The 22037-nt window shown below is 42.7% G+C and overlaps 1 protein-coding gene across 2 annotated transcripts; it reads left to right on the top strand.

Moving 5' to 3' along the window:
* Positions 1 to 11179: 11179 nt before the first annotated feature.
* Positions 11180 to 17422, top strand: LOC113021771 (putative uncharacterized protein MYH16). Of its 2 annotated transcripts, none has more exons than XM_080301565.1 (3): positions 11180 to 15607; positions 15702 to 15848; positions 15972 to 17422. In XM_080301565.1, the coding sequence occupies exons 1-3, from the start codon at positions 15413 to 15415 to the stop codon at positions 16050 to 16052; spliced, it is 423 nt and encodes a 140-aa protein (XP_080157691.1). In that variant the 5' UTR covers positions 11180 to 15412; the 3' UTR covers positions 16053 to 17422. The 2 variants fall into 2 exon arrangements, with proteins under 2 accessions (XP_080157691.1, XP_026022270.2); XM_026166485.2 differs by having other exon boundaries at positions 15268 to 15619.
* Positions 17423 to 22037: the final 4615 nt, after the last annotated feature.

Here is a 22037-nt window from a genome sequence, read left to right as displayed (position 1 = left end):
CAGCCTCTTCAGCATCACACAGGGCTGGATTCTGCATAGTGTCGATCAGGTGATTTTTAATGATATCGACCGTCAGTTTTCTCAACACTGGGTCCTCGTCGTTCAGTAACATCAGTAAATGTTTTTTCTTAACAGAATGTTTTCTGACGTAGCTCTTGGTAAATGGCCCGGTCGAGATCTTTCAGTTTATATACATGTATATGCAGATCTTTGATACTGTTGTCAGACAACATGTGTTTTTTTGTGTGTCCCGTTTGGATCTTTAGCCATAAGAATTGTTGTCTTAAGGCCAAGAAAGATGCCAAGCGGATTTATTTTACCAAGTGGATCATCATGGCCTTGCCATATTGGTCCATTTGATTGACCTTTATTATAATTACAACACGTGTTTTAACAGGTACCTGTGGAGTTTTTTAGAAGGTCTGTAGTGCGAATTATTTTCAACACGTGTGAGCACAGCATCAATGAGTGCGCTCACATGTTCCTCTTCATCATCATCATAATCGCTGACACTAATGCCAGATGATGATTTTTTCCTCCACTATTGGAAATATATTACTTTTAAATTCTTCTAAACGTGTTTCAGACATGGCTTTAGTTTCTTTGTCCTCGTCATCCTCGGCTCTAACGCACCACGAGAAGAACCTTGCCAGCAGGTTTTTACCGAAGTGGTGATCTTCAAATATGGAAATGATCACCTCTAGGTACGGCTGACCTACGGCTAGCGCAATGATCACGAGATCAGGGCTAATGTCCAGCCGCTTTGATGGCTTTAAAAATCACCTTTTCAAGTTTTTTAATCCCCCTGTGTGTGATTTTGAGAGGCTTTTGCTCAACTTGTGACCACAGAGCTGTGAAGAGGCGCTGCTGAATCATGTCAGATGGCGACACCTTTGCGTCTTTGGAGGCACGTGAAAAATCTTAATTGCCCATTGTTTTTGGAAAAATCTAAATTGCCCATAGGTATGAGTGAATGTGAGTACGAATGTTTAGCCCTGTGACAGACTAGCGACCTGTCCAGGGCGTACCCTGCCTCTCGCCCTGAGATAGCTGCCATAGGCTCCAGCACCCCCTGCGACCCTGAAAAGGAAAAGCGGAAGTTAGGGGTGGGCAACTCCAGGCCTCGAGGGCCGGTGTCCCTGCAGGTTTTAGATGTGTCCTTGAACCAACACAGCTGATATAAATGGCTAAATTAGCTCCTGAAAATGTCCTGAAGTTCTCCAGAGGCCTGGTAACGAACTAATCATGCGATTCAGGTGTGTTGACCCAAGGCGAGATCTAAAACCTGCAGGACACCGGCCCTCGGGGCCTGGATTTGCCCACCCCTGGCGTAAGTGAATCGATGGATAGATACATACACATATACACTGTGCTAACAATTCAAGAAACATTTGGAATATTTTATATCCCTCCCCTCTTTGTCCCTTTTCCCTATGTCCTTGTAGTACTTCTATTTTGTGCCCACAGAGCTGTGAAGAGGCGCTGTTTCTGCAACAGCATCCTGCCATGCGATTGAATTCGTCCCTAACCTTTGGGAACCCTCACATAAATTTTATCGAATGGAAAAAGGTTAGCTTTCATCCTCCAGCTTCACTGTGTTTATGTTATGCTAACATAGCTGTATCGCTAGTGATCTCGTAGTACATCATTATGTACCAGCTAGTCCAACCTCAGTAACCCTAAAAAAAAAAAAAATTAAAAAAAAGGAAAAAAAAAGTTTGTGTTCAGTATAAGACAGAAGAGAACAGCACAGGCCTAAACCCTGCAGGTCTGACAACAGGAGGTGTATCAGTCCTGTTTTCCCTGTGGGAACAGCATTTACACTAGAATCTGCTTTTGATGGCTTTTTTGGAGCAAATGTGACATTCAGCAGTATAACTGACACAATACAAAACAATAACTACACTACACACCAACTCTAGCCTCCAAAAACGCTAAACATCACTAATGTCTCACATATGAAAACTTGCGCTCTCTTTTGCTCGCCGCTTTCCGTCGCGGGTGTCACTCCTAAAACTGCACCTTCTCCCTAAACAACCAAGTGCCGCATGTTGCCATATCATTTTTTTGATTGGCTGACATGGTAAATTCTAACACCAATCCGGTTGTTCAGTCTGACGTCACTAGCCGTGTCTGGACCTAAACTTCATACATAAGGCGCACCGGATTATAAGGCGCACTGTCAGTTTTTGAGAAAATTAAAGGATTTTGAGTGCGCCTTATGGTCTGAAAATTACAGTACAAATATCCTGTCACATTTGATCTCTGTGAGGTCAGAGGTCAAATTTACCAATTAGTACCTCTTATCTGTGACCTACTCCTACATGAAGTTTGTGTAATCGGAGTAAAACGCCTGTGCAATGTTTTTGTTGACTAACGTGGAGACTCACGAAATGATCCCGCGTCGGTGGGAGCTCCAAGACTCTCCCAAGTAGCACCCCCGACGAGGCCTGACCAGCAGCAAGTGTGTGGCTTCGGGTGTGGCCAGACCATCAGCAGGGCCACACCCACCAGGCCTGAAGGCACCCACTGAAACACATATACATATATACACACACACACACACACACACACGCAAACAGGGAGAAGGACAGCAACACCAAATATACATACAATAACAATAATAATAATATAATTCATAACTGCTCAGGGACCCTGACAATCACTGATGAACATCACATTATCAACTTTGATCTTTTTAAGTCTAGGCCAGAGTTTTATGAACAGCCGTTGGGTGATGGCATCAACTTTTTCAGTAGAGGAAGGTGAACTGGCATTTTTATTGACACGTGTCACCACCTTCTTGATACAGGCTTCCACAGATAACCTGTAATTTTCAGCCTCTTCAGCATCACACAGGGCTGGATTCTGCATAGTGTCGATCAGGTGATTTTTAATGATATCGACCGTCAGTTTTCTCAACACTGGGTCCTCGTCGTTCAGTAACATCAGTAAATGTTTTTCTTTACAGAATGTTTTCTGACGTAGCTCTTTGTAAATGGCCCGGTCCAGATCTTTCAGGTTTTTTTTATGTATATGCAGATCTTTGATACTGTTGTCAGACAACATGTGTTTTGTTTTTTTCTTGTGTCCCGTTTGGATCTTTAGCCATCAGAATTGTTGTCTTAAGGCCAAGAAAGATGCCAAACGGATTTATTTTACCAAGTGGATCATCATGGCCTTGCCATATTGGTCCATTTGATTGACCTTTATTATAATTACTTAAATAAATTGAAACTGAAAATCCTGCGTCCAGATAAACAAAATCTACTTTTAGGGACTTACACAACAGTAACCAAGTATTTTCTGCCTGCGATCCATACAGCATGAAGAAAGAAGCTTGTGATGAAATGTTCACTTTCCAATACAGTGATGGCATGCTCCTTGAAAACCTTTACAATTACATCATCTGCATATTCATGGTCTAATTCCATGAATATGTATGACATCTGGCTCTTTCCATTTCTGTATTAAGGAGCTATAAACCATATCACATTATCAACTTTGATCTTTTTAAGTCTAGGCCAGAGTTTTATGAACAGCCGTTGGGTGATGGCATCAACTTTTTCAGTAGAGGAAGGTGAACTGGCATTTTTAATGACAAGTGTCACCACCTTCTTGATGCAGGTTTCCACAGATAACCTGTAATTTTCAGCCTCTTCAGCTTCACACAGGGCTGGATTCTGGGTCCTCCTCGTTCAATCCGGTTGTTCAGTCTGACGTCACTAGCCATGTCTGGACCTAAACTCCGCTGCAGGTTCACATGTCAAACGATCACTATGGCATTACTGAGAGTTGAAAAACTGTCTAAAGTCTTTCATCTTTAATAAAATGATCAGCGTTCTGTTCTACCAGGTGTAACAATTGAGTTTAACATCCAGGCACCCATGAAAACGAAATTTATGACATTTAACGGAGTTAGAAGTTAGCAGGGAGTTAGCTTGCTAGCTTCTATCTAAAGACAATATAGCATGTCCTGACTGCGGGGTTTTGGAAACAAATTAAACCCTACAGCTGTTATCACTTCCAGCATAAATGAAGACAGGAAACTAAACAGCAGTGACGTTTGTAGGGTTACTGAAGTTGGGCTAGCTGGTATATAATGATGTGCTACGTGACCGCTAGCGACACAGCTATGTTAGCATAATATAAACAAGCTAACTTTTTTTTCCCCACTCGATAAAGTTAACGTGAGTGTTCTCGGTGGAGGACTCCACCACCCCGTTCACACAGAAACTAAACCACATTTTTTTGGCTAAATATGATTTGAACAAATTAAACAACATGGCAGCGGGGGCCCCCGAAATTATTTATTTATTTTAAAAAGCGGTGGGGGGTTTGCCATGAGCGAGCTAGCTTATTTTGTCGGGTTTCTTTCGTTCGGTGGTATGGCGAACACCCCCTACATGAAATACACGTAGGGGGTGTCGTGGAGGCTTGTCAGACATGAGCGCGCCTGTTTGGAAGGGATGCTTGTCGGATTTACATTATTTTGTGACATGGCGATTTTTATACGAAAACTTTAAAGCACTATTTCATGATGGAAAACATTAAAGTTGCTCACGAGGGCATTCAAGCAGCACGATTGAGTAAAACAGTCTAGGGGGGATCTTAAATGAGGTAGTAAACACATATAAATGCACATTAAAAGAAACAGTACTTGCCTTCAGAAAGTTGAGATGAACACCTTAGCTGCATCCAGCTCCTGGCGTAAAAAGCCTCGTGTTCGCATTAAGGCAGACGGCCAGGTGGCTTTCAGTCCTTGCAAAAGTGCATTGTAGACCCCGTAGTATCCAAAAATATGACATGCGCATGCGTGCTCAGGCACAGAAAGGCGCCAACAGCTTCAACTCATGTAAAACTTGAATTCATTCATTTTGCCAGCAATAAAGTTCATCTGAGACCAACTTTTGCTCCAAAACGTTAAAGGATTAGTTGAAACCCTTAATGTATTTGAGTTTATGGGGCAACTCAGCTTTTATTGTTGAATTGTGAAAGAAATGACTGTAAGCAAGTTTGATTTTTTACAGTGAATGAGTGTGCTGACACTAATGCCAGATGATGATTTTTTTCTCCAGTATTGGAAATATATTACTTTTAAATTCTTCTAAACGTGTTTCAGAAATTGCTTTAGCTTCTGCGTCTTCATCATCCTCGGCTCTAACGCACCACGAGAAGAACCTTGGCAGTAGATTTCTTTTTTTTAGGGAAGAGGTGATCTTCAAATATGGAAATGATCATCAAATCAAATCAAATCACTTTTATTGTCACATCACATGTGCAGGCACACTGGCACAGCACATGCGAGTGAAATTCTTGTGTGCGAGCCCCACAAGCAACAGAGATGTGCAAACACAACAACACAAACGAGCAAAATACAAGAATGGCCAACCTGAAACTAATAAATATATGTACAATATATAACAGTGTATGCATTTCTGGATGTGTATACTAAATATTTTCCTACGCGTGTGTGTGTGTGTGTGTGTGTGTGTGTGTGTGTGTGTGTGTGTGTGTGTGTGTATACACATTTTTACAAATTAAATAGTAAAAAAAAAATAATAATAAAATAATAATAATAATAATAAAATATATAAAATATACAGAGTTGAATATGTGCAAAACAAGTGGCATTTATATACAGTGTGGAGTGCATAATGTTGAAGTTCCAGTAGTGAAGCTGAGGTGTCTATGACGTGTTCAGCAGTCTGATGGCCTGATGGAAAAAGCTGTCTCTCAGTCTGCTGGTACGGGACCGGATGCTGCAGAACCTCCTTCCTGATGGAAGCAGTCTGAACAGTTTATGGCTGGGGTGACTGGAGTCCTTGATGATCCTCCCCGCTTTCCTCAGGCAGCGCTTCCTGTAGATGTCTTGGAGGGAGGGAAGCTCACCTCCAATTATCCGTTCAGAGCACCGCACTACTCGCTGGAGAGCTTTGCAGTTGTAGGCGGTGCTGTTGCCATACCAGGTGGTGATGCATCCAGTGAGGATGCTCTCAATGGCACAGTGATAGAAGGTCCTGAGGATGCGGGGGCTCATGCCGAATCTTTTCAGTCTCCTGAGAAAGAAGAGGCGCTGCTGCGCCTTCTTCACTGTTTTGTTTGTGTGTACTGACCACGTAAGATCCTCAGCCAGATGTACACCAAGGAACCGGAAGCTGCTCACTCTCTCCACAGCAGTGCCGTTGATGGTGATGGGGGTGTGTACTTCTCTGCACCTCCGGAAGTCCACTATCAACTCCTTTGTCTTTGCGACGTTGAGGGTGAGATGGTTGTCTTGACACCAGTGGGTCAGGGCGCTGACCTCCTCCCTGTAAGCCGTCTCATCACCGTTGGTGATAAGACCCACCACTGTAGTGTCGTCCGCAAACTTCACAATGATGTTGGAGCTGTTAGTGGCTGTGCAGTCGTAGGTGTAGAGTGAGTACAGGAGAGGGCTCAGTACACACCCCTGTGGAGCACCAGTGTTCAGTGTGATGGGGGATGAGGTGATGCTGCCCAGTCTGACCACCTGGCGTCTGTCAGACAGGAAGCTAAGGATCCAGCTGCAGAGGGAGCTGCTCAGTCCTAGATCCTGCAGTTTCCTGTCCAGCTTCGAGGGAACGATGGTATTGAATGCTGAGCTGTAATCTACAAACAGCATCCTCACATACGTGTCTCTCTTCTCCAGGTGTGACAGGGCAGTGTGTAGTGTCAGGGCTATGGCATCAAACTGTAGAGGGTCCAGTGAGTCGGGTAGTGCAGAGCAGATGAAGTCCCTGACCAGCTTCTCGAAGCATTTGCTTACGATGGGGGTCAGGGCTACAGGTCGCCAGTCGTTCAATGAGGAGATGGTGGAGGATTTGGGTACAGGGACGATGGTGGCCATTTTGAAGCAGGCTGGGACTACAGACAGAGAGAGGGAAAAGTTGAAGATGTGCGTGAACACTCCAGCCAGCTGAGCCGCGCATGACTTGAGGACGCGGCCGGGAATCCCGTCCGGACCAGTAGCTTTGCGTGCGTTCACCTTCCTGAAGCACTTCCGCACATCCTCCTCAGACACAGTGTGCGCACTGACGTCATCCGCGGTGCGCACACTGTCTCTAAGTGTGTTACACTAATACTGTTAAAATCCTTCCTTTAAAGTTAGAATGTCAAGCGACCCCCCCTCCGACCCTCACCCACTGTGTTGTTGTCGGGTTTACGGCTGGTAAGCTATGCTAATTTAACTGTTTATGTAGCTTCACTCATTCACCTGCAGACACAGACGGCTATCAGAATGGTCACACGTCTTCTTAGAGGACGTTCCAGGTGAACACGCGCGGTGAGTTACAGCCAGCGAGGAGTCACGCAGTTTTTGCGTGCATGTCTGTGCTCGTGGACATTTGTGAGCAGAAACACTTATTATTAAATTATGCACTTACACTCAGAGTTAGAAATGAAATATTTGTATTAGAGGGAAGGAGTATAACAAACTATAAATGAAGCTAATTTGCACGTTTTTATTCTGCTTTTCTAATCAAAAAATTGTTAATGCAAGAAAAATATCCAAATATTAACAGGAAAATCTCAAACCAAACTCTTACCACCCCTCTGTAAAATCAATATTTAATATCAATGACTTACATGAAATACAGTTAAGTAATAAAATGAAAGAAAACAAGTGAGCACTACTGCATAGAAACCCGACTAGATACATACACATATACACTTGTGCTAACAATTCAAGAAACATTTGGTATATTTTATATCCCCCCTCTGTCCTTTTTTCCGGATCCTTGTAGTACTTTGGTAGTAGTATTGTGGTCTTAGGAGCTGATGTGTCAGTGGAAATGAAAACAGCTAAACTGTGACAGCAAAATGTTAAGAATGCATATTCTCATCCAAGGTGGCATGCTGTGGCTTTTACAGAAATGCAAGCGGAGATGACCACCTCAATTTTTAGAAGCACTCCTTTAATAAAAGTAGCAATGAAACCACCTTACTACACATGAATCTGTATTATTGGCAAATTGCTCTTAAAGTATCAAGAGTATTCTGCAGAACACATTGTTCCCCATCGGTGTTATACGCTTATAAGGTTGGTCTGAATTGAAATGCTTCATATGCTGTTTGAGCTACAGCAGGGGTCCCCAATCCCAGTCCGCGAGGGCTGGTTTCCTGCAGGTTTTAGATGTGTCCTTGATCCACCACAGCTGATTTAAATGGATAAATTACCTTCTCAACACGTCTTGAAGTTCTCCAGAGGCCTGGTAACAAACTAATCATGTGATTCAGGTGTGTTGACCCAGGGTGAGATCTAAAACCTGCAGGGACACCGGCCCTCGCGGACTGGGATTGGGGACCCCTGATCTACAGTAATGTATTATATTCTAAAATGATGCTAAATGATAAAAATGAAGGTGTTGGCAAAACAGCTGGTTAAACTATCTTCAGCTAGAAACCTTCTGCTAAAGTAGACAGTGAATAATTTTTTTTTGTAAATGTGTTTTTATATTTATATATATTAATTATTATATTGATGAATTAATTCATTACTGCCATTGTTTGTATTGGCAAAATTTAGTAGATGACATACCAATATATGTGGACAGCCCGTTCTCATTCCCGACGTGTAACATACCGACCATTAGTCGCGCTCCAAGGTGTCCCACAGACACGTGAAAGGTAACCTTCCGCATCTATTTGATACGCGCCGGATTGTGGATGACATCCAATAGAATGACGCTCCCGGTGTAATACACGTTCCAGCTGTGTATTCCAGCCATAACCCTAACCTTAATCCTAACCCGTATCATAACCTAATCGTGTTAGATAGTGTTTTCCAAAGCAATTACAGTAAAATAAACATACACGTGTAGATTGATTCGAAATGGTTCTCATGTTTCCTCATTTTTCCGAACAAGTAACACAGGGACATGTTGGGTGGCCAAAAGCGTAACATACTGACGATTTGTCACCTATAGTGTAACATTTTACACTTTGAGAGTGAGAACGTGTTGATGTGGATTCTTAATATGAAATTATAGTTTACATACAAATAATCCTTACAGTCTGAAAATTACAGCACAAATATCCTGTCACATTTGATCTCTGTGAGGTCAGAGGTCAAATTTACAAATTAGTACCTCTTATCTGTGACCTACTCCTGCATAAGGTTTGTGTAATCAGAGTAAAACGTCTGTGCAATGTTTTAATACAATAGTTGCTACTAAAATCTTTGATTTGAAAAGAATGACAAACAAACACGTTCAGTCTAAGCTGAAAATGTATACATTTGTGTGACAATGAAAACACGCAGAATTCACAATATAATCTTTTTTGGATCTTTTTATTGATTAAAAATACATTTAGAGTGCCCAATACGATAAGTTGTGTATTAGATGGCACAAAACAAAACCCCAATAATTTGACAATTGCCTCTGAGCAAGCACTAGGCAACGGTGGGGAGTAAAAACTTCCTTTTAACAGGGAGAAAACTCCGGCAGAACCAGGCTCAGTGAGGAACGGCCATCTGCCTCGACCGGTCAAGGGTTTTTAAAATGACTCGATTAGATGTTAAATAAATTGAAACTGAAAATGCTACGTCCAGATGAACAGAATCTACTTTTAGGGTCTTACATAACAGTAACCAAGTATTTTCTGCCTGCGATCCATACAGCATGACCCGCACAGAGAAAGAAGCTTGTCATGAAATGTTCACTTTCCAATACAGTGATGGCATGCTCCTTGAAAACCTTTACAATTATATCATCTGCATATTCATGGTCTAATTCCATGAATGTCAGTATGACATCTGGCTCTTTCCATTTCTGTATTAAAGAGCTGTAAACCATATCACTGATGAACATCACATTATCAACTTTGATCTTTTTAAGTCTAGGCCAGAGTTTTATGAACAGCCGTTGGGTGATGGCATCAACTTTTTCAGTAGAGGAAGGTGAACTGGCATTTTTATTGACACGTGTCACCACCTTCTTGATACAGGCTTCTACAGATAACCTGTAATTTTCAGCCTCTTCAGCATCACACAGGGCTGGATTCTGCATAGTGTCGATCAGGTGATTTTTAATGATATCGACCGTCAGTTTTCTCAACACTGGGTCCTCGTCGTTCAGTAACATCAGTAAATGTTTTTCTTTACAGAATGTTTTCTGACGTAGCTCTTGGTAAATGGCCCTGTCCAGATCTTTCAGTTTTTTTTCATGTATATGCAGATCTTTGATCCTGTTGTCAGACAACACGTGTTTTAACAGATACCTGTGGAGTTTTTTAGAAGGTCTGTAGTGCGATTTATTTGCAGCTCGTGTGAGCACAGCATCAATGAGTGCGCTCACATGTTCTTCTTCATCATCATCATAATCGCTGACACTAATGCCAGATGATTTTTTCTCCAGTATCCGAAATATATTACTTTTAAATTCTTCTAAACGTGTTTCAGACATGGCTTTAGTTTGTTCGTCCTCGTCATCCTCGGCTCTAACGCACCACGAGAAGAACCTTGCCAGTAGGCTTTTTTTACGGAAGAGGTGATCTTCAAATATGGAGATGATCACCTCTAGGTACGGCTGACCTACGGCTAGCGCAATGATCACGAGATCAGGGCTAATGTCCAGCCGCTTTGTTATGTCTTTAAAAATCACCTTTTCAAGTTTTTTAATCCCCCTGTGTGTGATTTTGAGAGGCTTTTGCTCAACTTGTGCCCACAGAGCTGTGAAGAGGCGCTGCTGAATCATTTCCGATGGCGACACCTTTGCCTCTTTGGAGGCACGTGTAATAACAGCATTTATTAGCTCTTTAACGAGCAGCTGTTCTTCTGACACCGGAGGTTCCTGGAGATCAACTGACTCTGGATCCCCCAGATTCTGTTGCTGGTTGCATGACTGAGGGCAGAACACACAGTGCTTCGATTTCCCCTCGTCGCTCCGTAAAATGTTTACGCCAGGGACGACACTACATTCAGAGTCGTCTTCAGTGGCGCAGCTTTGAATCGCATCGGTTGTTTCAATGGCAGAATTCATATTTTCAAATGATATAACTTTTTTACAATCTGGACTTGATTCTGAATTTTGTGTAAGTTGCTGAGTTTGTGTCTCAGACATTAATGCCTCTTACTCCCTCTTACTAAACTTACCTTGTGACTAACCCTGTGCAAATGGTTCTATTTATAGACTTTTACCAAGGTGATGTCACACAAGACATGAAAGGATCAAAGGGATTCTAGCGCTAAGCCCCGCCCACATCCGATATGACGGCGACGTGACGTTACCCTAGCGACCGCTATACAATGGCGATCCTCAGTTGTTGGGATTGAGTGAAACTTGTTTGGATTCAAACATGTAGCCTGCTGGTCCACTGCTTTAACCCACAGCAAATACTGTTAAAATCCTTCCTTTAAAGTTAGAATGTCAAGCGACCCCCCCTCCGACCCTCACCCACTGTGTTGTTGTCGGGTTTACGGCTGGTAAGCTATGCTAATTTAACTGTTTATGTAGCTTCACTCATTCACCTGCAGACACAGACGGCTATCAGAATGGTCACACGTCTTCTTAGAGGACGTTCCAGGTGAACACGCGCGGTGAGTTACAGCCAGCGAGGAGTCACGCAGTTTTTGCGTGCATGTCTGTGCTCGTGGACATTTGTGAGCAGAAACACTTATTATTAAATTATGCACTTACACTCAGAGTTAGAAATGAAATATTTGTATTAGAGGGAAGGAGTATAACAAACTATAAATGAAGCTAATTTGCACGTTTTTATTCTGCTTTTCTAATCAAAAAATTGTTAATGCAAGAAAAATATCCAAATATTAACAGGAAAATCTCAAACCAAACTCTTACCACCCCTCTGTAAAGTCAATATTTAATATCAATGACTTACATGAAATACAGTTAAGTAATAAAATGAAAGAAAACAAGTGAGCACTACTGCATATAAACTCGACTAGATACATACACATATACACTTGTGCTAACAATTCAAGAAACATTTGGTATATTTTATATCCCCCCTCTGTCCTTGTTTCCGGATCCTTGTAGTACTTTGGTAGTAGTATTGTGGTCTTAGGAGCTGATGTGTCAGTGGAAATGAAAACAGCTAAACTGTGACAGCAAAATGTTAAGAATACATATTCTTACCCAAGGTGGCATGCTGTGGCTTTTACAGAAATGCAAGCGGAGATGACCACCTCAATTTTTAGAAGCACTCCTTTAATAAAAGTAGCAATGAAACCACCTTACTACACATGAATCTGTATTATTGGCAAATTGCTCTTAAAGTATCAAGAGTATTCTGCAGAACACATTGTTCCCCATCGGTGTTATACGCTTATAAGGTTGGTCTGAATTGAAATGCTTCATATGCTGTTTGAGCTACAGCAGGGGTCCCCAATCCCAGTCCAAGAGGGCTGGTTTCCTGCAGGTTTTAGATGTGTCCTTGATGCACCACAGCTGATTTAAATGGATAAATTACCTTCTCAACACGTCTTGAAGTTCTCCAGAGGCCTGGTAACGAACTAATCATGTGATTCAGGTGTGTTGACCCAGGGTGAGATCTAGAGCGATACGCGTTTTCACGTCAAAAAGTCGTCATAAACAAGTCTCCAATAATACCAGAAAAAGTCGCCAGATTTGTCGCTAGGGAGTCTGAAAACTCGCTAAATATAGCGACAAAGTCGCTACGTTGGCAACACTGCTACCGAGGAGCCTCGCGGAGTGATACGTACTGTGCTTCAACGTAATATTACCGTATTGTGTGTGTATAAGGACCATAAATGGCACCTGTTAAGAGACACGGTTATGAAGCGGATTTCAAACTCCAGGCTGTCAGTCACGAACTTGGAAAGAGAGCAGCTGTGAAATCTGTCTTTGTTATTATGCTCAGCGTCTTTTAGTTTACATTTTGACTGCACAATTGTGAGCTCTTTGTTATGCACAAGAACAACATCGTTTTCTTTTATTTATGGAGCATTATTATTTAATGAATGCTCATATCTGGTCTGGAGTGTGGGGCCTTCCTGCTGCTGCGGAGTCGGGGCGGTCTGCCTCCTCCCACCGCAGGGAAAAGGGTAACACCACCTGGGCCTGGGTGCAGTTCCCCCCTCCAGGGGCAAGGGTACCTAGACCCGGTTTGTAGAGTACGATTGGGGAGTGTGATCGTGTGTACAACGTCTCTTTATGTCTGTCTCCACGTTGGTTGAGTGTGGAGTAAGTGCATATGAGAGCATGAGGGTGGGAATGGATGTTTGTGTCTGTGTGTGCCTGTATGTCTGTGTCTATATGTCAGGTTGGGTGTCAGGCGCCACCTCTCTGGGGACATCTCAGGCCCTCCAAGGTTTGGAGGCCTATCTCCCCCTACCACCACTTCCCCTGCCAGTGGCAGACGCCCTCAGACATTGGTGCGTTGGTGGTTCTTTGTGTCCGGGGATGGGCGTCCAGGTACACACCGGCTCACTCCTTGGCGGCCGCTTATCGGGGCCTGGAGCCTGGGGCTCGCTCGGGCCACTTCGGAGGTGGGGTGCCCCCGGCCTCTCGGCCTGGGGCTCGGTCACTCAGCCACGGCTGGCTGCCGGCGGAGCTCACGAGTGCGTCACTGCAACCCCCCCTGGCTTCTGCTCCGCGGCTGCTGAGTGAGCCCTCATCTGGGACTCTCCTCAGCTCTTTCTGGGACAGTGGCGCGGCTGCCCCTCTGTTGGTCTTCCTTGGTCTGTTGTGTTCTGGGGGCCTCTGGATGTCTGGAGTTTTGATCTCCTCCATACCTGCTTCATGCCCTGGAGGACGGGGCTGTGGCCCCCCCACACCCTCTAGCAGATTATTACATGAAGGAACCTTTTAAAAAACAAAAAACAAGCGCGTCCATGCTCACAGGTGTACACACGGGTGATCACACCCACAAACTACACCCTTTTTGGCTCCTACCTCAAAGCACACTGTGTTCTGTTGATCTTATGTGCTGCACAATAATGTTTAATATTTAATATTTACTGTCATATTCCCATATATCATTGTGATGCTGTTTATTCTATTACTCTTGTTCTCTTCTGCTTGTTTTCTTTTTTCTTTCTCAGCAGGTGATCCAGGTGATTGATATATGCTTTTTTTTTTTCTCTGCCCGTTCTGTTGGTTTTTGTCTTTTGCCCTTCTCCCCTGTCCCTCTTCTCAGCTGTTTCTCTTTCCCTCTTTCTTTCTCCCCTTCTTTCCCCCAGTCAAGTCTGTCCCGTATTCAGCAAGTGAAAATAAAATAAACAATAAAAGGTGAATCAAATGGACCATTACGGCGAAGGCTGGGATGGTCAATTTGGTAAAGTAAATCCGTTGGGCATCTTTCTTTGCCTTTAGACAACAATTCTGATGCAAAAGAGCCAAACGGGACAGGAAAAAATAAATAAAGAAATAAATGCTCATAATTTATTTTTGAGTAGTTTTTTTCATGTACATCTATGCTGTATGTTAATACAAGTGCACATGTGACATCTGGGACACAGCTTTGACTAAGAACTCTCTTTTTGTTCTTACCTTATGGCTTTAAAAAAATATCGAGATATGAATTTTGGGTCATATCGCCCAGCCCTAGTACTAGCACCTCAAATAGTACCATATAGTACTGCTCCTATTCGTTGTTTTGGCTATAACTGATAATATTAAAAGGAGCGGGGGGCCACACTGACATCATAAACCGCACAGCTTTTGACTTTAGTTTACACATTTATCATTTTAAATTTTTTACATTGATGTACTTTTTTAACAATATAAAAATATTATATATACCCACACATAAACTGACACCACTGATGGGCTATGCTATAGGCATGCTTCAAAGCGACTAAATATTGTCATGTCACAGGACGCACATCATTACAAAGCACTCTAAAACCCTTAAATAGGGGTGCTGCTACCAGGCACTATCATTCAGTTGAGTCCATGCATCGGAACCAGACACACGAGGTAAGAGAAAACACTAAAATGTATTCAGATGACATTAACACAGCCACTGTGGGTACCCTCGTAGATGGCTTTTTTGATCAACTAAACATGTCGCAGGTGCGATCCATGCTGGTTGGTCGCCCAGATGACTGCACTGTCCAGCTAATGTGTCACATGTCAATATAATAAGATGATATAAAAACTAATTATAGGATTAAGGATTTATATTTACATGCTAGTGGCTAGCCATTTGCACATGCCTTTGCATGTAGCACACTGGCATATGCAGAAATATGACAAAACAAAGTTATGAGCTGTATGTTATACTCAATGTAACATACAGCTCATAACTTTGTGCTGCAGGCCAGACAACCAAAGTTGTCTGGCCTGCAGCACATTTCTGCTTTTATGGAACTTTTGACAAACAGCAAATTGTAACAGAGTGTGTCTTCACTAAACACTCAGTGGATAAATATGACGCCTTCCTGCACACAATAGTAGATACTCTTTGCATGCAGGTGAAGGAGCTGGAGCTGGAGCTGGACTCTGAACAAAAGCGGCACGCTGAGACAGTGAAGACGCTGCGGAAGAACGAGCGTCGGCTGAAGGAACTGCTGTTCCAGTCGGAGGAGGACCAGAAGAACCAGCAGAGGATGCAGGAGCTGGTGGAGAGGCTGCAAAACAAGATGAAGGCCTACAAGAGACAAGTAGAGGAGGCCGTACATCACCTCATCCTCTTACTCTGAACACGTTTCCAAGCATGGTGTTTGTGGGCTTTAACTCACACTGCTGTCACTTCAGGAGGAACAAGCTAACATGAACCTGGCAAAGTACAGGAAGACCGTGCACGAGCTGGATGATGCCGAAGAGAGGGCGGACATTGCTGAATCAGCGCTCACCAAGATTAGGACCAAGAACAGAGGAAGCTTCGGCAAGGGATACTCCTCCGTAAGTATTCTCTGGAACAGTATATTATCAGGTGTATTACGCGGTTTATTAAATAATAACTCCATGTTAGCCTCTTCTACTAAGTACTTGTTCTGACTCTAAGGCCTGTGTCTGTTCTAACAGGGTTACAGCACTCCCAGGCCGAGTCCGGTCACCCAGTTCAGTGGGCTCGGAAGGCAGAGGAGAGAAGATCCTCAACGATGACGAGGAGTCAGTCAGCTCCCTCATCCCAGCCTATCTCAACTCCCTCAAGAAGCTCATGATTGATTAGGAGCATGGCTTCAATTTCACCATCATCCCCCAGAAGTGAAGCATGGTACAGTATGAAGTTTGAAACATCCAAAAGGTTCCATGGGTGGAACCTGACTTTTTTTTGTGTATGCTGTACATTCCTGTTGAGTTTTCTACAATGTACTTGTGGCTTCCTCTCTGAGTGAAAGCTCATAGCCCTGACACATTCCAGCTTTATATCCCCTTTTTATCCATTTATACTGTAACATTTGTATGTAAAAACTAATAAATGTATTTCTAAGTGTTCCAGATTTCCAAATATCTAAAGAACAATCCTCAGGCTGATTCTCAGTCTGGAACACACCATTTTATATGAGATATTGTATTTGTTTAATACATAAAAAGCCAGACAAGACAAAGCATCAATAGTTACAAAATAAAGCTGGCACCCAGAAACTGCAGTTCCTCTAATGGCCACACGAGGCTGTTCAAAAAGCAAGTCAATCCACTACAGACTTCCAAATCAAAATGTGCAACTTTACTGTACTGACATATATACGGGGTGGCTGAGGCTATTCCAGATATTTGTGCTTTAGCAGATATCCTTCTCTTTCTGTAAACATGCAGAGTTTATGGATGCAGCTTGTGGATGGGGCTATGTGAAAAAGTAACTGCCCCTCAAACATAGTAACTGGTTTGAGGGGCAGTTACTTGGGATGGAGCGTTTTTCATACATTTCCAGGAAGGATGTTGTTCCTCTTAGTAAATAAGCTCATTATTTAAAATCTGCATTTTGTATTTATTCCGGCTCTCTTTTTCCGATGTGACCATCAGGAAACTACTGTTGGCAAGGCAAGGCAAGTTTATTTGTATAGCACAATTCAACAATGAGGTGATTCAAAGTGCTTTACAGAGACATTAGAAACAAAAACAAATAAAAAGCATGTAGTCAATGTAGTCAAGATTTCCTACATTTAAGCAAATGCGTGACAACCTTTAAGATAAATAAGGTTCAAACTGGCTGCAGTATTTATTAAACCATACATGCGAGAGGCTACAGGGAAGTTTTTGAGTCCGTACATAAGTGGCGACTTAAATACAAAGCACTTTTTTTCATGATTAGTTTTTGCCTTATAAATGACTTCAGTCACTATCATAAAGTGCTGCTGGGGTGCTGTCAGCACATGGAGTAGTTTAGGCCATTAATGTCAGTGTATTTTCAGATTTCAAATGTATCTGTCTGAACTTTTCACTGACTAAACCTGTAACAAGACCTGACCAAATATGCTGTTGAATGTGAATATGTTTTTTTAAGGAAATAAAAGACCTTTTTTTCCCATTAACTCTGTTTTCTTGCTTTTTTTCTTCATTTTTTGGAAACAAACAAACCACAAAGCAACGCATTGAGACATGAAATACGCATTTCCATTTTATTTATGAAAAATGACAACTTTTAGCTGTTAATGTACAAAAACATCTCATTTGTCTCTTTGTAGTAGTCAAGCAGTACTAAGCAGTAATACTGGAAAAGAACATTTGGTATGGCATTTAGATTCTGCAGTACAGTCACCAAATCCAACTGACGCAAATGATACATATTCCAAAACTATCACCACCGAAGCACTTCAACCTTACAGTACCATCTAAATGCAAAACATGTTGCAGCAGCACAGAGACTTTGAAGCTCAAGGGAGAGCCTTTTTTAGATACCTGCAGATAAGAGAATATATCAGGAAATACGTACAGGGCTTTGAGAGTCTCAGCATTTCCGGTTTCGACAAGTGTCTCCATCTCCAACTCCATCACATCTGATCTTAAGTTCAATTCACAAACCAGAAACAAATCATATAAATAATATATATGTAGTGGCACACGTGGGTATCTGAAGTCATTTCCGGTGCTGTGCTTAAAAAAACGTGAGCTCCACCGTGAGAAAAACGCGTTATTTTCATCTGCATTTCAAAGAGCTGAACAGCTGCGCTGAATGACAGAAATGACAAAGTATTTTAAAAATCCACACGGCTGAAAACTTTCACGTATAGCTCGCTTTAACGTGACCACTCTGCTAGCCGAGTGAAGCTACACGCACATTTACGTTCCCGTCGCTTACCCGCCATCACGGACAGCCTGGTGACAGCACAAACTATAACGGAAGGGTTTTAAAAGTATTCCGTGTCGGTGACAGCAGTGGACGTGCAGGCTCCACGTGATCTCTCCCCGCGTTTCACATCCACGCGGCTAGCGCCGGTGCGTTTGTGTGACGCTGTTGCTAGGCATTCTTTTTAGAAGTGGGCGGGGCTTATAGGCATACTTCAAAGCAACTAAATACTGTCACGTCACAGGACGCACATCATTACAAAGACCTCGAGAACCCATAAATAGGGGTGCTGCTACAGGTACTGTCATTCAGTTGAGTCCATGCATCGGAACCAGACACACGAAGTAAGAGAAAACACTAACACGAAAATGCATTCAGATGACATTAACGCAGCCACTGTGGGTACCCTCGTAGATGGCTTTTTTGATAACCTAAACATGTCGCAGGTGCGATCCATGCTGGCTGGTCGCCCAGATGACTGCACTGTCCAGCTAATGTCTCACATGGCTGCTCAGATGGTGCAGCTCTGCCCGGAGTCAGATCACGGAGCCAGAGAAGGCTTCATAAAAGAACTGATCCAGGTGTTGTTAGGGAGATTTGCACACTGCACGTGCACCCAGTCAGGCAGCCAGCAGGACAATCAGCAGGTCCCACAGACAGAACAACCAGAGAAAAATCTGGAGTCCTCGCTGTCTGTGGAACCTTCACAAATGGCAAACACAGAAGCCTCAGAGACTGAAAAAGCAGCCGTGGCTTCTGAGGAGCAGAAACCCTCTGCGTCACCTCGAGGTGAAGCAGAGAGAAAAGGGCTCATAAGCGCGGTCCTTCAGGCTGTCCTTTCCCAGGCTGCAAAAAAATCCACAGCCTGCCCATCAGACTCCCTCCACCAGCGCCTTTTAGATCAAATCTGCTCTGAAATAAAAACAGCAGATTTGACTTTATCACCAAAGGCCCTACAAGATCTTGCAAAGGTCATTTTCAAAGACTTTTGCAAGGAAGCGCTCTCCAACCCAAAGCACACCTTAACTCTATTGAAATTAGGAGAGCCAACAGTTGACAAACTTTTCATCTCCATCTTCAAGAAACACTTTGTAGTGTCCACACAGAAACTTGAGCCAGAGTCTTCTGAAATCAAAGCTCAGAAGCAGCTTTCAGTTGAAGTCTGTGTGGAAGAACTTGTCAGGCGTGCTTTTAAAAAGGCACGCGTTCTGTATACAGATGACACAGTTTCTGAAATTACAAACCGTTTGTTGAAGAAAATCTGGGCTGATGTCCAACATATCGATTTTCAGCCCTCCTCAAAGTCCTTCAGAACCTTACACAAGGTCATTTACAAATCTCTCCTTAAAGAGTATAAGGACCCCGAGTGTGTCACGATTCTCTTTCATCTCGACCATGAAGTAGGTGAGCAAAGAATCATCGAAACCTTTAAAGAACATCTGATGTCGGCAGCGGCGCCAGCAGGTCGCATCAGAAGGTTCTTCTCATTAATAGGTCAGAGGTTAGCCATCACCCGCAGAGAGTCGCGGGTGTTTCCCCTTTAAAAACAACAATTTGACATTGACTAGCTGGCATCAAAGTGACTCTTAAATTGGCTAACAACAAACAATTCAAACAAGCCAATTTATTTAACATCCAATCGAGTCATTTTAAACACCCCTGGACCGGTTGCGGCAGATGACCGTCCCTCACTGAGCCTGGTTCTGCCGGAAGTTTCTCCCCGTTAAAAGGGAGTTTTTCTTCCCCACTGTCGCCAAGTGCTTGCTCAGAGGGAATTGTCCGATTATTGGGGTCTTGTTTCTAGTCAGTAAATTACTGACTAGAACACTCTAAATTATTGAACAAAAATCAGAAAATCTAATAAAATTCTAAAAGAAAAATCACACTCTGATTTCTGCTTGTTTTCACTGTCTGTTGGACAAGTGTGTGTGTGTGTGTGTGTGTGTGTGTGTGTGTGTGTATACAGCTTTGACTGAACGTGTGTTGAGTAGTTGTCATTCAATCCAAACTGTTTAGGTAGAAAATGCCGAGAACATCCTGTTGTGATATTTATTAGTGAGATTTCATCCATACAAAGTCGTACATTTACAAGAAAACATACATACAGAGGTGCGCACAAGTGGAACAAACCGTCAACAGAATACATGAGATACACTTTCCTGTTTCAGCAGCCAAAACATTAAGCACAAAATTAATAGAAATAACTTCATTTAATAAAATGGATTGGAATGAGGTCTTTACAAAAAACAAAAGGATATAAGTTTTAAGCTCAGGGGCCAGTCTGTGGAACAAGAAATCCCCGAAAAGAGAAAACATCACACACAGTCTGAAGAAGCTGTGACCGCCGAGGAACAGAAACCTTCTGTGTCACCTCAAGTTTGGAGAAAGCACAAGAACAGACACAGTCGTTCACTCTGCTGCAGCTTAAAACATTAAAATGTATTCGGACAATATTAACGCAGCCACTGTGGGTCCCCTCATAGATGGCTTTTTTGATCAACTAAACATGTCGCGGGTGCGATCCATGCTGGCTGGTCGCCCAGATGACTGCACTGTCCAGCTAATGTGTCACATGGCTGCTCAGATGGTGCAGCTCTGCGCGGACTCTGCCACAGCAGTACTGCTGAAAAACTGTATCCCACAAGAGCGATGCATCCACAGCCTCTTCAGAGAACTGGAGGGGCGCATCGGCTCGATTGCTTCCTCTCTCACCCCGGAGTCAGATCACGGAGCCAGAGAAGGCTTCATAAAAGAACTGATCCAGGTGTTGTTAGGGAGATTTGCACACTGCACGTGCACCCAGTGAGACAGCCAGCAGGACAATCAGCAGGTCTCACAGACAACAACCAGAGAAAGATCTGGAGTCCTCGCTGTCTGTGGAACCTTCACAAATGGCAAACACAGAAGCCTCAGAGGCTGAAAAAGCAGCCGTGGCTTCTGAGGAGCAGAAACCCTCTGCGTCACCTCGAGGTGAAGCAGAGAGAAAAGGGCTCATAAGCGTGGCCTTTTAGATCAAATCTGCTCTGAAGTAAAAACAGCAGATTTGACTTTATCACCAAAGGCCCTACAAGATCTTGCAAAGGTCATTTTCAAAGACTTTTGCAAGAAAGCGCTCTCCAACCCAAAACACACCTTAAGTCTATTGGAAGTAGGAGAGCCAACAGTTGACAAACTTTTTATCTCCATCTTCAAGGAACACTTTGTAGCATCCACACAGAAACTTGAGCCAGAGTCTTCTGAAATCAAAGCTCAGAAGCAGCTTTCAGTTGAAGTCTGTGTGGAAGAACTTGTCAGGCGTGCTTTTAAAAAGGCACGCGTTCTGTATACAGATGACACAGTTTCTGAAATTAAGAAACGTTTGTTGAAGAAAATCTGGGCACACACATTATATATATATAATTTATTTATTTATTTTTTTCAAATATCTTTTATTAGAAGCAAGTATCACAGTTGTTACAGGTTAATAGGACTTATGGCCCCTTTTCCTCTAAACAAAGCAAATAAAAAAATAAATAAACAGAAAACCAAAAAACAAATCCACCAATCGATGATTTAGATGGTATCTAAAGTAGACTTCTAGTCCATTGAAGTGAACCCAACATGTCTTAGAATCAGAGAGGAAATTTTTTTTGTTGTTCTTAATTGCATTAAAGTTTTGTGGCAGTAGTTTAAAAGAAAATACGTTTCTGTGGTAAAACCATCGAGTAACAAAATTTGCTGTGTCATTAAAACTGGCATTTCAGTACTGGCTTCCTTTATGGTGGCTATTTGTGTGGGGGGTTATTTTTATTTAATTTATCTGGGTATTAGACTTCCTACTAGAACAAAAATCAACACACATAAAACCATTATTTTATTTA

This window comes from Astatotilapia calliptera, chromosome 5 (genome assembly GCF_964374335.1).
Source record: "Astatotilapia calliptera chromosome 5, fAstCal68.1, whole genome shotgun sequence".
Lineage (NCBI taxonomy): Eukaryota > Metazoa > Chordata > Actinopteri > Cichliformes > Cichlidae > Astatotilapia > Astatotilapia calliptera.
This window is presented reverse-complemented; position numbering and strand designations above follow the sequence as displayed.

Excerpts from the sequence above, each read along its gene's own strand:
- LOC113021771 (XM_026166485.2), top strand. The coding sequence starts at position 15,413 with ATGCAGGTGAAGGAGCTGGAGCTGGAGCTGGACTCTGAACAAAAGCGG. Across the intron at positions 15,620-15,701 it reads AGAGACAAGTAGAGGAGGCC|GAGGAACAAGCTAACATGAA; the intron begins GTACATCACCTC and ends CTGTCACTTCAG. Across the intron at positions 15,849-15,971 it reads TCGGCAAGGGATACTCCTCC|GGTTACAGCACTCCCAGGCC; the intron begins GTAAGTATTCTC and ends CTGTTCTAACAG.